This window comes from Scyliorhinus torazame, chromosome 16 (assembly GCF_047496885.1).
Source record: "Scyliorhinus torazame isolate Kashiwa2021f chromosome 16, sScyTor2.1, whole genome shotgun sequence".
NCBI classification, from domain to species: domain Eukaryota; kingdom Metazoa; phylum Chordata; class Chondrichthyes; order Carcharhiniformes; family Scyliorhinidae; genus Scyliorhinus; species Scyliorhinus torazame.
This window is the reverse complement of record NC_092722.1, coordinates 124,916,529-124,934,804: the sequence shown is the minus strand read 5'-3', so window position 1 is coordinate 124,934,804 and position 18,276 is coordinate 124,916,529. Positions and strand designations below refer to the sequence as shown.

Sequence of the window (18,276 nt, the reverse complement as noted above, 5' to 3'; positions counted from 1 at the left end):
CCGCCGACTTTTCTCCCTTCGTAGACTTCGGCGGGCGGCGGGGGCAGAATTCACGGCGGCCAACTGTCATTCTCCGACCCGCTGGGGGGGTCGGAGAATTACGCCCCTTGTTCTCTTTCCACACAGGCGTTCCAGACAGCACTAATATAGTCTGGATAGATCACAGCTCAGACAACACATGTAGTTCAGATACAGTTTATGTAGGTATATTTCATTACTTTATTTCTAGAGATTGTTGAGTAGAGTCAAACTCATTTATTAGTTTTATTGCAACTTAATAAATTAGTTTGCTTTACATCGAAGACTCGTGTATTCTTCAGGATCATCAGCAACTAGTACGATATATATTACTTCAACACAGTAATATAACATGCCACCAGGAGTAGTAATGTAATATAACATGTTACCAGAAGTGACTACTGAATCTAAGGAGTAGCTAGACAGCAGTTGTAGAGTATAGATAGATCACAGCTTAGACAACACGTGTAGTTCAGATACAGTTTATTTCATTACTTTATTTCTAGAGATAGTTCAGTAGTGTCAAACTCATTTATTAGTTTTATAGGAAGGAGCAGTGCTCCGAAAGCTAGTGTTTGAAACAAACCTGTTGGACTTTAATCTGGTGTTGTCGGAAAGTAAATGACAAAGTTTCCAGGCAAACCCTTTTATATGTCCGAGAATGTGAATGAATTCTTTCAGATATGTTAGGTTGGAAATTAATTGTTCGCCTGGATAGAAATGTTTAATTCAGGGAGAGCACGTAACTATTCAGCATCACCAAGTTCAATCTCCAAGATCTTTTCAAAGCATTCCTCCCCATCCAACATATGTATGATCCCACAAATGCAGAAAGCCACGATGTCTTGTGGGTTCTTGGCTATTTTCTCCAAATGGGTGCGACAATTGTTCCGTGAGTTTGAGTCATGTTTGATTTTAAATCCTTCTAGAAAATATTTGATGGCATTTGATTGTGAGTGTTTGTAATTCTGTTCAAATAACCCAAACTGAAAACGTATTTCTTGCTTATTTTCTGGACATGTATTTTCCAATTCCAGGAGTTTACTGTAGATGTCCTCTGCTTCACAATATTCTCCATTTATGGAACAGATGTGTGCATAACCTAGTTCTGCAAGAATAAATGATGGCTTGAGCTCAAGTGCTTTTTTAAAACACTCTTTACAATCGTTGATTAACGTATCAATTTTGCCAGAACCTTTGCTGCCTTGAGATTTTTTCAGTGTCTGTATTTTGTATTTGTAACACATACCTTTCTGGTGGTATAAGAAGGCAGATTTGGGGGTCATTTTTAATGCTTTGTCCAGCAGCGTCAGGGCTTTTTCGATATTTCTAGCCCTTCTGTAAAGTTTTGCTGCATAACGGAGCACATATGGAAGACCAGGGGACTTCTCCAGTGCTTGTTTAACTAAAGTGTTTGCGTCCTCATATTGCCTGAACACTTGGAGTTTTAGAGCCAACTGCACCATTGCTTCAGCGTCATTGGGATCGAGCTCAAGCACACGTCTCCATTGATTCACTGAATTTCTTGAGTCAGCACTCTCAGTGGCACCAGAAAGCCCTTCCAGACGAGACAGGACAATTGCATATCCAACATTCCAGTCAATGTTATTTGGATATTTCTTCTGAGCCATTTCAAAACATTCCATTGCCTCGTTATAGTATTGAACGCCAGAGTTCAACAGTAACCAACCCTTCTCCCCAGATACTGCAGGTATCATTGCTGTGTACCGAGAGGCATCAGGAAATTGTTTACAGATCCTCTCCAGTTTGTCGAGATAGGACTGAGCCTCTGTCAGTTGTCCCATGTGATAATATACCCAGGCATAGTTTCCATAGGTGATGATGATTCTTTCATCAAATTCATCTTCATGATTCTCCCTCAGTAACTTTTCAGCTTCCTCTAAGTTTTGAATCGCTTCCACATACTTTCCTTGCAGACAGTTTACAAAAGCGAGTTGGTTATAAGACGTGGCTTTATATTGCATATCAAGATGTATTGAATCTTCTAATCTTTGCTTCATATTGTCCAGGTCAATGTTTTCTCTCTGTGGAGCCCACGTGAAGTGACATTGAAGCTGATCGAGCTCCACTTTCAACAAATCTTTCTGTGTGTTACTGCAAGAGAAAAAAAATCTTCCATGATCCATGTTACCTACAATTGTAACTTGCTGATAATGAACTTTTTTTCTTTGGAAATAATTTTAACCCGGGCCGATGGTTACCACGAGATGACAGAGTAAGGATAATTAGCAATGTTACGGTACCATATGGTACTATGGCATGTAATTCATATTCCAGTACTGGATCCTATTGGTGACTCTGAACACTGACATTACAAGAGAATTATTGTTTTGTTTAAAAACATTTTTTAAAAATTCTCCTCCTTTTTCACATTTTCTCCCAAATTTACACCCAACAGTAAACAATAATCAGTAACGAATGTAATGTCAATGCCCAAATCTACAACGATCCCATCCACCCACCAAACCCCAAACATTAGCCCGCATGTTAACAAAACAAATGACAAAAGAGAATCAGGAATCACCCTCGTCACCATAAACAAATACAGTCCCTCTCCCCCCAACCCTCCCAGCACCCCCGTCCCCCCCTAAAGTTTGATGTGATTCAATTCTCGAAAGTGCATAATGAATAACGCCCATGAATTGTGGAACCCCTCCATCCTTCCCCTCAGTTCAAATTTGACCTTTTCAAGCGTCAAGAATACCAGCAGGTCCCCCCGCCACACCAAGCACAGGGTGGAGAGGTTGATCTTCACCCTAACAGGATCCGCCTTCGGGCGATAAACAAGGCGAAGTCTACAACATCTGCCTCCACTCCCGTTTTCAACCCCGCTGGTCCGACACCCCAAATATGACCTCCAGAGGGCGCGGGCCCAGTTTCACGTGCATCACTTTAGAGATTACCCTTCTTCCAGTAATCCTCCAGTTTTGGACAGGACCAAAACATATGAACGTGGTTTGCGGGCCCCCCTCCCCCCCGCAATGTTCACACACATCTTCTACCTCCTCAAAGAGCCGGCTCATACTTGCCCTTGTGAGGTGTGCTCTATCTACCACCTTGAGCTGTGAAGTGGGGAATGGTTCAGAAGGGCACTTGGCACAGAAGATGGCTGCCTGACACACAAGATGGAGACACAGAGAATAAAGCAGACATAACTTATGCTAATACGAATATCTTGGGCCATTTCCTAAAACAAAGGGACAATCGATACTGGTTTCCTGCTGCTACCTGTAACCTGTAAAACCTCTTTAACTATAACCATGTGGAAATAGCAAAATGCTTACAAATAGCGGTGTACAATCTATAAAATGTTTAAAGATAACAAGGTGATAATTGTTTTGTATCTGGGCTCATTCTGAACCCGAAGTGGCTGTTTAAAGATAACAAGGTGATACAAACAAAGAACAAAGAAATGTACAGCACAGGAACAGGCCCTTCGGCCCTCCAAGCCCGTGCCGACCATACTGCCCGACTAAACTACAATCTTCTACACTTCCTGGGTCCGTATCCTTCTATTCCCATCCTATTCATATATTTGTCAAGATGCCCCTTAAATGTCCCTATCGTCCCTGCTTCCACTACCTCCTCCGGTAGTGAGTTCCAGGCACCCACTACCCTCTGCGTAAAAAACTTGCCTCGTACATCTACTCTAAACTTTGCCCCTCTCACCTTAAACCTATGCCCCCTAGTAATTGACCCCTCCACCCTGGGGAAAAGCCTCTGACTATCCACTCTGTCTATGCCCCTCATAATTTTGTATACCTCTATCAGGTCGCCCCTCAACCTCCTTCGTTCCAGTGAGAACAAACCGAGTTTATTCAATCGCTCCTCATAGCTTATGCCCTCCATACCAGGCAACATTCTGGTAAATCTCTTCTGCACCCTCTCTAAAGCCTCCACATCCTTCTGGTAGTGTGGCGACCAGAATTGAACACTATACTCCAAGTGTGGCCTAACTAAGGTTCTATACAGCTGCAACATGACTTGCCAATTCTTATACTCAATGCCCCGGCCAATGAAGGCAAGCATGTCGTATGCCTTCTTGACTACCTTCTCCACCTGTGTAGCCCCTTTCAGTGGGGCTACATAATTGTTTTGTATCTGGGCTCATTGTGAACCCAAAGTATAAAATGAATGACTGCCATTCAAACCACGAGAAAGGTTGGCTACCATACCGCGGGGTACGTACACTTTCTCCCGAAGCTTTATGTAACAATAAACTGCACTGATTGAACACAGTAAGTCTGACTCCCGAAGTGGTTGATTTTCCCACAACATATTGGCATAGTCGGCAGGATCTTACTTCTGGTGAGTTCCGATCGAAGGCCTCGATCGGAAAGCCGGGGTAAAGATCGTTTCGAAACTGCAGGGGTCAGACAGGTCAAAATGTGCAGTTTAAAGTAAGATACCTATAGTGATAAGCATACTGATTTAAGTCTTGACTGTATAGTGACATGATAATAGATCAGGTTTGGTACTAACTGCTGATAGTATTAAGGATTTGTGGCTTGTGCTGATCAACAAACGGACAAGGTAGTGCTGCCCCAAACGCCCAGCCTTAGACTGGCTGTCAAGAGGATGTATCCCTCACACAGTCAGGATTTGAAGTGGGTATTGAGGCACCAAAGGCACTAAGGATTGTGAAGCACAAGTGGCAGAAATCGGCTAACCCCGAACTCTGTAGTGGCGAACAAACGCAGAGTTCTTGTCTGAAATGAGAGCATAAGTTGGGCACTGGGCTGTCAAATGTCTTATTAGCAGTGCGGAAAAGGAGCTGATCATCTCTGATCTTGAGCCGAACTCCGGTGGAGAAGCACGTTGCCGAGGTGGTAATAGTGGACACCGTGAGTATAAGTCAAACCCTGAGAGACGGTAGCGATAGCGCGGCGCTGGAATAGTGATAGTGGCTCGGGGGGGGGGGGGGGGGGGGGGTAGTGAAGTCCCTCCAGTAGAGAGCACACTTTACTCATAGTAACCGGGGGTATTGAAGTCTGCGTGATGGCAGGCAATGATATAAAAAGGGGATCTGCAGTTTCTCTTTTCGAGACATATATGACAGACAGACAAGCGGTGATAAAAAAGATGAAGAAGGACGGCTGGGACACTTCCCAGACCTTAGAACAACAGAGGGGTTGGATAGACAAAGAGAAGAGAAACAAGACTAAAAAGATAGGGATAATGTTAGTACATGAGTTAGCAGGATGAATTGAACAAGTAGGCAGCTCTACTGAAAAGTGGAAGGAAGACAAAGAGAAGATCAGGGAATTAGAATCTAGAGTAAGGGAACTGGAGAAACACAACCACGTGTTGAGAGAACAATCAGGGAGGGGGGAAACCGATCCCCTACCCCCTTACGAGCCCACACAGCAGGGGCCAACCGCCCGTCCGGCAGGGTGGGGTGCGTTAGAATACAATTTAGCGCCAGTAACCCGAGGGGGAACAGATGCGCAGCCAAAAGCGAATTATAAACCCTGTACCCCAGGTGAGAGACAGCAGATAATGGCTTCCCTGGGCAAATTACAACCTAGAAGCGCAAACACCAAATTCTGGGAAGAATTAGACACAATCTGGGTGGGACACCAGTTACACCTAAGAGACGTACACCAGCTGGTCAGGGCAGCCTATCCAGCAGATAAGTGGAGGGAGGTAGCTGGCGGACCCGGCACTCCTGCAGCCCAGGATTATAACGGGGGACGGTGGACACATGCCGTCGCTTTAACAGCAGAGATAGATGCACAGCAGGACCCCTTCATCCAATTTAAAACGGAAACCCAGAGAGTGTTAGGGAACGCTCCCACTAACTGGAGCAAGGTCACTACCACAAGACAGGAGAAAGGGGAAGGAGCTTCTGAATACGGGGAACGATTGTTCCACGTGTACCAAGAGAGCTCAGGGCAAGGGAACCCATGCCGTGGGGAATGGTAGTTCATCCAAGCTTTTAAAGATGGACTCTCTAGTGCCCACCAGACTATCCTAAAAATGGGAGTGATTATGTCCCAGGATTACGACGAGTTGGTAGAGTGGGCTAGCGGGGTACAGGTAGAGGAGACATCCCAGGTCTAGCAAGACCAGAAAGAGTAGCAACCCCCAGTAACGGGAACTGGGCCAAGCCGAAACTGACCTGTCACAATTGTGGCCGGCAAGGGCACTATGCGAGGGATTGCGGGGCCCCACAGAAAGGAGACAGACCAGGAGACACTGGGAAGCATTGCAGCCACTGTAATAAGCATGGACACTCAGAGGCAGTGTGTTGGGAGAAGCATGGGAGACCCCCGGCCCGATCCAGGACCACCACAGAACCGGAGGGATCACGGAACCTCCCGAGGTCAGCAGGCTGACTATCTGCAGCCTCCACTCAGAAGGGTAAATAGGAAGGAAGAATTTATGTGTCTGCACTAGTAGGGGTCAGACAATGTGAGATGCTAGTGGACACAGGAGCGTCCATATCTGTTACCAACCTACCCTTACACCATACAAACAAAATGATTCGCCTAACCGGGATAGGAGGGAACAGAACACCCGCCTACCTGAGCGAAAGCACGTTAGTAGAAATAAATAATTTGTATATACCCATGAGATTCTATGTATGCCAAAATAACGAGGGTACAATAATGGGAAATGATTTAATGAAGGAATATAAAGTTTTAATAGATTGTGGAAAGGGAGAACTGATTTGTCCGAGACAGGACGATCGGAAAACTAAAATAGGGAAACTTACAAATCACTTGGAAACCATTAAGGTGGCCACAGTCACCGCCAGAAATTGGGAATTAGAGACAGGGGGGTTCGGAGCCATCTGTGCTTCCATCCCCAGAGTGTGGGCGGAGACAAAATTAGATACTGGACTGACTAAAACGGACCCGATAAAGGTACCAGGACCAGAGCATAAATCCCACCGACAGTGTCCAATTAACCCAGAGGTTGAAAAGGCCATAGTAGAAATAGTCAAAGGGTTAGTGGAGAGGGGAATCCTATGGGAGACCACAAGCACCACTAACTCCCCAACCTGGCCAGTAATCAAGCCTGATGGGAGCTATAGGCTCACGATAGACTATACCGGACTTAATAAAGTCACGCCCAAATTGCACCCCATTGTAGCAAACCCCTTGACAATCCTGAACGAACTGTCGCAGGAACATAAAATATTCACAGTATTGGACATAGCCAACGGATTCTGGTCCCTACCATTGGATCCCGAATCACAGGACAAATTCGCCTTCACAGTAAGGGACAGACAATACATGTGGACTCGCCTACCACAGGGATTCCACAACAGCCCCGCTATCTTCCATCGGGTAATGAGTGACATCCTGAGTAGGGTAGATCTACCAGAGGGCAGCATGGCCCTACAATATGTAGACGATATCCTAATAGCTTCAGGGTCCAAGTTGGGACACCAGGAAGCACTGTACCTAATCCTACACGAGATAGAAACTGCAGGGTTAAAGGTAAGCCCCAAGAAGGCACAAATCGGGAAGGCACAGGTCCTATATCTAGGACACCTTATATCCCAAGGATTTAAAGAAATACCAGCAGATCGGAAGCAGGCAATTCAACAAATGCCGCGACCCGTCACCATAAGAGGGGTCAGGAAGGTGTTAGGGTTATTCAACTATAGCCAAAGTTTTATCCTGGGGTTCGCAAAATTGGCCGAACCAATGCAGGGACTAGTCAAAGGGGGAAAACCAGCGTTAGAGCCCGTAAATTGGGGACCGGAGCAGGAAGAGGCTTACAGTAAACTAAAAACAGAACTAATATCAGCCCCTGGACTAGGGTTACCAGATTCGAATAAATATTTTCATATCCATTGTAGCAATGAGGGAGGATTCTATTCCGCAGTAGTGACACAGGACCATGGCGACAAGAGGAGACCCATAGGGTACTATTCGACTGCAGAGGGACCGACAGTCACCGAGTTGCCAAGATGCATAGCCGTTTTAGATTGTGCCGCCTGGGCCGTAAGAATTAGCGAACCAGTAGTGATGGCAGGGAACTAATCCTCCACACCAAGCACACCTTGGTGGAAATGTTAAATACGGGGAAATTAAGGTCAGTCTCGAACATAAAGAGGGCCAAGTGGGAAGCTGTCCTCCTACCCCCAAGCAAGCCCGTAGTAATAGTAAGAGATATAGGGGAGAATCCAGCAGAAAGGATTTTAGATACAGGAGAGCCACACACCTGTGGAGATGTAAACAGAGATGAAAGAGAAGGTAGAATAAAAGACACACCATTAACAACAGCTGAGGAGACCCTCTTTGTAGGTGGGTCACGAAAATATGTGGAAGGATCACCCCGGACAGGGTGGGCAGTAGTGAATGATAAGTTAGAAATCATAAGGTCAGGAAGGATTGACGGAGGTCAATCTGCGCAAGTAGCTGAACTAGTGGCGCTCACACAGGCACCAGAGTTATCTGAGGGGAAAACCGTGAACATATACACGGATCGCCGATATGCATTTGGAATTATACATGATTACATGACAACATGGGGAAGGAGAGGGTTCATAACCACTGGCAGAACCCCTATCAAACATCAGCAAAGAATTAGGGCGCTATTAAAAGCCAGTGAGAAACCCCGAGAAGCCGCAGTAATCAAAATTAAAGCGCACCAGAAGGAGCCAGGAAGAGACAACCCGGATTGGTTGAATTTCAAAGGAAACCAAGCAGCTGATGCAGCAGCACAACTGGCTCTAGAACAAAAAGCGATTAGCGAGCTACCAATAGCAGCTACAGAACCAGTAGAAGAAGATATAGATATTAGGGAATTACAGGAGAACACCCCAAGTGAGGAGAGAGAGAGATGGGAAGCGCAGGGTGCAGCCAAAGGGGCTGATAATGTTTGGAGACGAGAGGATAAGGTTATAGCACCAGAATGCATACAAAACACCCTATTGGAATTACACCATGGGCTCTCGCATGTGGGTAGAGAGGCCATGATAACCAGCTTAGGAAGAGAATGGTGGTGGAAAGGGATGGGAAGAGACGTAGCCCGACACTGCCACCGATGCGTGATATGTGCACAACACAACCCTGGTAAACCCATAAAAATTAAAATGGGACACCAACCCAGACCCAAGGGACCCTGGGAACACCTGCAAATGGATTTCACAGGGCCACTACCACAATCCCATGGAAAAACTTATTGTCTGGTCATCATAGACCAATTCACCCGGTGGGTAGAAGCATTCCCCAGCAGAAATTGTACTGCTACCACGGTAGCCAGAATATTGGCAGAGGAAGTAATCTCTAGATGGGGAGTGCCCCTACAAATTGATTCGGACCAGGGGACACACTTCACTGGGAAAGTGATGAAAACAGTATGTAAGCTGATGGGGATAAAACAAAAATTCCATATCCCCTATCATCCACAGAGTTCTGGGATGGTGGAACGTATGAATAGAACACTTAAGAATACATTAGCTAAAGCGATGCAAACGTCGGGAAAAATGTGGACAGAGGTATTGCCCACTATACTAATGAGGCTAAGGGCTACCATGTAGCACCGTAAATATGACGCGAGGCAGGTTGAGGTAATGTCAATTGAAGGCTTTATTAAGCAGAACTTTATCCCCAGCAGCGTGGTTACAGAATGCAACTGCTGAGGGAAATGGAGGGAAAACTGGGTTCTTATACCGGCATTTCTGGGTGGAGTCCAGTAGGTGGCAGATCCTATCAGGACCTGGCATCCCTCCACCAATTGCCTGTCGACACGTGGTGTACCGTATTACCCCTAATACATACCACCACATACTACAAACCGGACAACCGGATTAACCCCTTATGAGCTAAAGACAGGACGGACGATGCAATTACCAGAAAGCATCATAACAGGTGGGACCGATGTAGGTCAGCTAGAAGACAGAATCAGGAGATATGTTTCGGAACTGAGCACCCAGCTAAAAGGGATGTGTAAATTTGTAAAAGACAATCAGGAACAAAAAGATGCACAAAGGGAGCTTAAAATATTCCCTGATGTCCCAGCAGCGGGAAGTCGCGTCCTAATAAAAACACTTCCTGTTGAGCCAGGATTTGCCCCAAAATGGAATGGGCCATATGAAGTCATAATTAGTGGAGGCACCTGTGCCTGTATTGACATAAGCGGGAAGGGAACCTGGAAACACTGGACCCAGCTAGAATTGTATAAACCGGAACATGAATGAACTAATCCAATTGCTTTCCCCCAAACACAGGAGGAGACCGCGTACTCGGAAAGTGTAGAACAGTTCTGCAACCAAGCATACAGACAGATTATAAACTGTAGTGTTAGAATTGAATGAAAAATGAAATGAAAATCGCTTATTGTCACAAGTAGGCTTCAAACGAAGTTACTGTGAAAAGCCCCTAGTCGCCACATTCCGGCGCCTGTTCGGGGAGGCTGTTATGGGAATCGAACCGTGCTGCTGGCCTTCCTTGGTCTGCTTTCAAAGCCAGCGATTTAGCCCTGTGCTGAACAGCCCTGTGCTAAACAGCCAGATACTTGCTTGTTGTAAAAATGTGTGTAACCACGGGTGTGATTATGATACTTTGCGTTGTCGCGACTGTAAATTTGCCTGGGCTAGAGGATAATCTATTTTACAAAGCCCATATAGATTTACACGGGAATCGAACTGTATGCTACCCATTAGCGCATTCGAAGCCCTATTTGTAGCCACCCCTGGGTGGATCCCGAGCGATTTATATACTGTTGATACATCAGGTGCACCCTGTAAGGGAGAAATCGGAAAGTATAAAAAGGGGATACAGGGGAGATGTGTGAAACTTGTAAATCCCACCGACTCTGGGGGTGGGGAGCTCCAAAAGGAGGGAGGGAAAGCTGGTCAAGATACAGCAAGCTATCCGCTTTGTTTCACAGGGCAGGGATGGGGATGTGCCTATGCCCTGGTCCCCATAAATAATTCCTGCATACAGAGGCAGTGCATCCACCAGCATTGTCGGGTTAATAAAGGACAGTTTACTTGCACCTGCAATGAACTAAAATGCATGAACATAACCGCAGGAAGACAGCTCATGTGTGAGCAGTGCAATGGGACTCACGTAAGCTCAGCCACATGGACATACCCGTTTGATACTTACCAGGTGGTGGAATCAAACGGGGAGTCAGGGGAACCGAGAAATTGGGAATACAGGCAGACTCATAATCAGGACACTACATGCTACCAGGCAAAGGAGGGATACATGTTCCTCTTCAATGGAACGTACGTGACAGAAACACTAGATCTCCCAGGCCTTTTTGCAGTGGGAACCATAGGACCACTCACCGTACCATGCCCTCAGAAGGGACATATTCGGAGAAGAATAGTGACCCGGGCTATCAGCAAGGAATTCTGCGCTGATTGGGAAACCCCGGGCACATTAGGATCATCCCTGGGGTACGGTGATTAGTGCTAAGAACAGAAATGTAATTGTTTGTGGATTAACAAACTTGGGAAACAGTACCTCAAAAGCGCTAGAGTCTGTCAACCAAGAAATGACTGAACTCAGATTATATGCACAACAGACACGGTATGCCGTAGACTACCAGTTAGCCCAACAAGCGGGAGTGTGTACAATCATAGGAGATAAATGTGTAACTCATGTCATAGACAAATCCTATAATATTACAGAGGCCATTCACAATATCAGGGAACAACTGGATAACTTCAGACAGGGAGCCACAAAAGGAAGTAGCTGGCTAGAGTGGCTGGTGGGAAATACCTGGGGATCCTATTTAATACACGGACTGGTCATGTTCATAACTGTTACACTGATGTGCTGCCTTAGCTTTGGGTATCTTAAAATCTGCTGTAGTACCATAACAAAGGTTGTGTCAGGAGCCAGTGTCACCCTTAACGAAACCACAATATTCCCCGAAGACTCCAGGAGATGCGGAGAAAGGCGGGAAGTTGCTGACCTGTACCAATGAGAGGTACCGTGGTGTTGGTCTATGGGGCTGTTGGGGCGACAACAGCCCAGACCAAAAGGAGGGATTGAAGTGGGAAATGGTTCAGAAGGGCACTTGGCACAGAAGATGGCTGCCTGACACACAAGATGGAGACACAGAGAATAAAGCAGACATAACTGATGCCTGGAGCCCAGTGGGGTGCCAGTGGGACAGATAGGAACAGATCCAGGACAAAGGGAGCCAGAGAGGAAGATTAAGAAATACATAAATGCGGGACACCACTTGAATAAAGCTGACTTCAGCCAAGGTGTACACAATGATATGCTAATACGAATATCTTGGGCCATTTCCTAAAACAAAGGGACAATCGATACTGCTTTCCTGCTGCTACCTGTAACCTGTAAAACCTCTTTAACTATAATCATGGGTAAATGGCAAAATGCTTACAAATAGCGATGTACAATCTATAAAATGTTTAAAGATAACAAGGTGATAATTGTTTTGTATCTGGGCTCATTGTGAACCCAAAGTATAACATGAATGACTGCCATTCAAACCACGAGAAAGGTTGGCTACCGTACCGCGGGGTACGTACGCTTTCTCCCGAAGCTTCGTGTAACAATAAACTGCACTGATTGAACACAGCAAGTCTGACTCCCGAAGTGGTTGATTTTCCCACAACAACTATATCAGCCCAACCTCACACATAAGGTGGAGGCGTTCACTCTCTGGAGCACCTCACACCAGAAACCCTCCTCCATACCCTCTCCCAACTCTTCCTCCCACTTTGCCTTGATTCCTTCTAGCGGCGCCTTCTCCTCCTCCAAAATAGCCCCATAAACCACCGATACTACCCCCTTCTCCAGTCCTCTGTCGTCAGCACCACCTCCAGCAATGTGGAAGCTGGCTCTACTGGGAAGCTCTGTATCTCCTTTCTGGCGAAGTCCCGAACCTGCATGTATCTAAATATTTCCCCCTGCTCCAGCCCATACTTCGCTCCCAGCTCCTTCAATCCCACAAAACGACCCCCAAGAAACAAATCTTTTAGTGTCCCAATTCCATTCTCCTCCCATCTCCAAAAAATTCCATTCCACTTCCGTGGGTCAAATCTCTGGTTCCCCCAAATTGGGATTTCCCTTGACCCTGCCCCCAACCCAAAGTGCTGTCGAAAATGCGTCCAAATTCTCAACAAAGCTATTACTACCGCATTCTCTGAGTATTTCCCCGGGGCCGTCGGGAACGGCGCTGTCGCTAGCTCCTTCAATCCCGACCCCCTACCCAAACTCTCCTCCATTCTGACCCATTGGGAGTCAACCCCTCTGACCCAGCTCCGCACCTTCTCCACATTCGCCACCCAGTAATAATACATCAGGTTCGGAAGACAAAAACCCCTGCCTGCCTTCCTCTCTGTAGTAGCACCTTTGTAATTCTGGCCACCTCCCCCCCCCCCCCCCCCCCATTCGAGGTAATCATCCCTTCAATCTCTCTAAAAAACGCCTTTGGCAGGAAAATCGGAGTGAGTGACTGTGTGTGGGAGTGAGTGACTGTGTGAGTGACTGTGTGTGGGAGTGAGTGTGTGAGTGTGTGTGGGAGTGAGTGACTGTGTGTGTGAGTGTGTGTGTGAGTGAGTGTTAGAGTGAGATGACTGTGTGTGTGATTGAATGAGTGTGTGTGAGTGAGTGACTGTGTGATTAAATGTAGCAGTGAGTAACTGAGCAAGCATGTGTGTGGGAGTGATTGATTTTGTGTGTGTGTATATGTGGCAGTAACTGAGCATGCTATTGCGTGTGGAAGTGGGTGACTGTGTGTGTTTGTGTGTATATGTGGCAGTGATTAACTGAGCATGCGTGTGTATGTGGGAGTGAGTGACTGAATGTGTGCGCGCCTATGGGTGGGGTAGTGAGTAAGTGTGTGTTAGTGAGTGTTTGGGAGTGAGTGCGTGCATGTGGGTGGGGGCACTGAGTAAATGTGTATGTGTGAGTGAGTAATTGGGAGTGACTGAGTGTGTCTGCGGGGGTGGGGGTGGGAGTGAGTGACTGGGGGTGAGTGACTCCAATACCCCATATTTTTGATCATGAGATGCTCACAGGGTTAGTAAACCCCTGACCCTGAGAGAGCCACTCTGTCAGCAGCCCCTCTTCCCAAATCCTCTCTCCCCACTCGCAGATGAGCATCTTTGTCACCCGGTCCCACCAGGGTCATGGTCTCAGCAGCCAGGCCATTCCTGCCACACAGTCTGATGACCTGCCGACGGGTCAAGTAACCGCCTCTCCCACTCGGACTGTGTTTCAGTGAGCAGCTGCTGCTCTCGAACCGCCGTCACGCCGGTGCTCAGACTCATGCACCTGTCACTCAACTTCCTACTGCTCGTTACTCCTCCAATCAAAGGTTGTTTCTCTCCCACACTTGCTGCTAATTGGCATCTCACTCAACACCCGGCATCAGATCCCACTCCATTGTCAGACTCCAATCTCTTGCTCCGTGATAACGATTGGATCAACACCCTGACCACTCCTGAGGATGGGATCTCCGAGATAGGACCTTCGCAGATGGGTCTGACGCTTAATTAAAGTCGGAAACTTCAGACATTCCCACAGTACTCACCTGGAGAGTTACCTCGGAAATGTTAGACAGATTGAAACTTTTGTCAACTGACACTCCATCATGCCTATTCACCCCAACTACACTTGGCCCAACCTGACTACCCCACCCGATCAATCGACTACATGGGCAGCACGGTAGCACTGTGGATAGCACAATTGCTTCACAGCTCCAGGGTCCCAGGTTCGATTCTGTCTTGCGTCACTGTCTGTGCGGAGTCTGCACGTCCTCCCCGTGTGTGCGTGGGTTTACTCCGGGTGCTCGGGTTTCCTCCCACAGTCCAAAGATGTGCAGGTTAGGTGGATTGGCCATGATAAATTGCCCTTAGTGTCCAAAATTGCACTCAGTGTTGGGTGGAGTTACTGGTTTATGGGGATAGGGTGGAGGTGTTGACCTTGGGTAGGGTGCTCTTTCCAAGAGCCGGTGCAGACTTGATTCGCCGAACGGCCTCCTTCCGCACTGTAAATTCTATGATACATCTCAACACAAATAACCTGCCTACCAGCCAAATAGCCCACCTGCCTGATCCGATTACCCATGACCACCTGAATGACCCTTGGCCAGACCAAACCCTTGACAAGATTTGTCTACAATCCACCCCCGCCCTGGACTGGCCTGTGAATTAACTACCCTTAAAGCAGACTACCAAACTACCCATCTCTTCACCTATGAACTTACCCATTCACTCACTTACCTACCTAGCTCCTCTCATCAAATTTCCCAGGCACCCGCCATTTAAGAGATCTCTGGGAGGAGGGGGGCTCTTTATTTAGGGGGCTCTGAGGCATCTCTTTATTTTAGGATTTTAGAGGGTCTCTAAGGCAGGAGGTGTGAAGGGTTTGGTGGGGGGTGAGCAGGTCTTGCATCGTTGGGGGGTTGGCCTTTAGATGGATGGACTTTGGTGGGAACTCCCTGAAGGAGTGAACCCATTGGCTCACCATGAGGTCCACTGTACCAGGGTCATGTTGTCCATATCTGGAGTAATCCTCAGACATATGGGGCGTCATTCTCCGACCCCCCAGTGGGTCGGAGAATGGCCGTTGGCCGCCGTGAATCCCGCCCCCGCCGGTTGTCGAAGTCTCCGAAGGGCGAAAAGTCGGCGGGGCGTTAATGGCGCCGCTGCCGTCGGAGAATGGCACGGGTCTGCGCAAGGCAGCCGATTTTCGGCCTGCCGATATTCTCCCTTCCGGATGGGCCGAAGTCCCGTCGACGTGATGACCGTTCACGTCGACGTAAATTAAACCTCCTTTTCATCGGCGTGACCCTGTGCTCCAGGTTCACGCCGACCAGCGTGGAGGTGAGTGACGGCCTGGGGGGTTGGCTCTGGGCAGGCGATGGCGTGGCCGCAGTCTGAATGTGTGAGGAGAGGTGTGTCTCGGGTTGTGTGTGTGTGTGTGTGTGCGGCGGGGGGGGGGGGGGGGGGGGGTGGTTAGAGTGGGCTGGGCTCCGGGGGAGTGCCGGGAGGGGGGTCCGTGCCGGGGAGGAGGTTGGGGGCGGTCCGTGCCGGGGAGGAGGTTGGGGGGGGTCCGTGCCGGGGAGGGGGATGGGGGTCCGTGCCGGGGAGGAGGTTGGGGTCCGTGCCGGGGAGGAGGTTGGGGGGGTCCGTGCCGGGGAGGGGGATGGGGGGTCCGTGCCGGGGAGGAGGTTGGGGTCCGTGCCGGGGAGGAGGTGGGGGGGGTCCGTGCCGGGGAGGGGGATGGGAGGGGTCCGTGCCGGGGAGGGGGATGGGGGGTTCGTGCCGGGAAGGCGGATGCGAGGGCAAGTGAGTTGGTCCACCTGACCAGGTGCCAGCCTCCAACAGTTGGACCCATGCGGTCCATACCACCTGGCTGGGGGGAGGAGGGGATATGGGCAATGATGACATGTCGTCGTTCCCCTCCCCCCCACCAGGCCGTCATGTTTTCCGATCATCCAGCGATGTTGGCCGCCATGGCGGCACCCGCTAATGTCTATGTTGCCCTGGATGAGGAGGAGGAGGAGGAGGAGGAGCGTGCCAGAGAGGAGGCGCAGGCTGCCGCAGAGGGACAGGCGGCAGCCGCCCAGGCTGGAGGGACACCTGACCGACAGGACGAGGAGGGGGAGGAGGACGTCACGGCCCCACGGCAACGGAGGCACCCGAGGGCGCCCCGTGTGTACCGGCCCCGGCAGTCATACCAGGACCTCACGGACCGGGAATGCAGGAGGAGACTCCGGATGAGGCGAGAAACCGTGGCACACATCTGCCACCTGCTGGCACACCTGTCACCGCGTGGCACTGGCGGGGGACACCCTCTCCCCGTGTCCGTCAAGGTTACGGTGGCCCTGAACTTTTATGCAACGGGGTCATTCCAGGCATCGGGTGGGGACCAGTCCGGCATATCGCAGACATCGGTGCATTGGTGCATCCGGGTAGTGACAGATGCCCTATATGCCATGGCGCACCGCTACATCCGCTTCCCTGTGGACCGGGCCAGCCAAGATGCTCGGGCCGTGGGCTTCTCTGCCGTGGCCAGGTTCCCCATGGTCCAGGGTGCGATTGATGGGATGCACGTCGCCGTGCGGCCACCTGCAGATAACAGGGCCGTTTTCACCAATAGGAAGGGGACCTATTCGATGAACATACAGGTGGTCTGCGACCACCGCATGATGATCCTGCACGTCTGCACCCGTTATCCAGGCAGTGTACACGACTCATACGTGTTGTCGTGGTCATCCATCCCCGGCATGTACGAGGGACGCCATCCCCGGCTGAGGGGCTGGTTGCTGGGCGACAGGGGCTACCCATTGCGATCGTGGCTGATGACGCCTATACGGAGGCCACGCAATGAGGCGGAGAACCGCTACAATGATGCCCATGTAGCGACAAGGGGAGTGATAGAGAGGTGCTTTTGCGTGCTGAAGATGCGTTTCAGGTGCCTGGACCTCTCTGGGGGTGCCCTCCAGTATCGGTCAGATAGGGTCGGCCGCATCATTGTGGTGTGCTGCGTCCTGCACAAAATAGCCCAGCAGAGGGGCGATGTGCCGCAGGCAGAGGAGGAGCAGCAGGAAGAGGCGCAGTCCTCCCCAGATGAGGTGGGTGGAGGTAATGGTCAGGGCAGACGGGGTAGACGCAGGCGGGTGGCTGTCCACCGTTACCGGCTGGCCCAGCGGGCACGGGACAGGCTGATAGCCGCCCGCTTCACTGACTAGATGGGCGTGGGATTCGGGTAGTATGGCCACAGACCGCACACCATGGCAAAAGCCGTCCCCCCACACCCCCCCACCCATCCACCCACCCAGCACCCTCACCTCCCTCCCCAACCCCACCCACCCCACCTGCATGCACACGACCCCCCCCCATTGCCGATCCACCTGCGGCACAACGGGCCGGGCTCACACAGTTGCGGGTGGACGCGTGTCTATTGCAGGCCATGGAGGATGATGACAACCCGCCCTGCGGTGAGCTCCTGGCTCCACATCGTTGGACTATGTCTGACCCATGGCCACAGTACCATTATCCACCCGGACCATCCCTGCATGCGGCTGTGACACTGCAGCGCACGGTCCCGTCCTCTGCCCGGGGGGATGTTGATGGCGGCCCAGGGGGAACGGGGCAGACTCACCTGGGGCTGAGGTAAGACCACCCCTCACACACACACTTGCGCTCAACGTACATGACACCCCCGCACGCTTTGGACAGAGCACAAAGGCAGCTTCTGTAGTTGTAACATTGACTTTAATAACCAAAGGAGTTCATGCACGTGCCCTAGCCCCTAAAACTCATCTGTGCCCTTCACC

General features: G+C 49.6%; 1 protein-coding gene across 1 annotated transcript in view; it reads right to left on the bottom strand.

The window, feature by feature from the left end:
• Nucleotides 1-484: 484 nt before the first annotated feature.
• Nucleotides 485-18,276, bottom strand: part of LOC140392297 (interferon-induced protein with tetratricopeptide repeats 5-like) — a 43,039-nt gene continuing 25,247 nt past the window's right edge. The window contains exon 5 of the mRNA XM_072477613.1: nt 485-2,133. Within this exon, the coding sequence (XP_072333714.1) occupies nt 765-2,133 (1,369 nt within the window). The 3' untranslated portion in view covers nt 485-764. The remainder of the gene's footprint in view (nt 2,134-18,276) is intronic.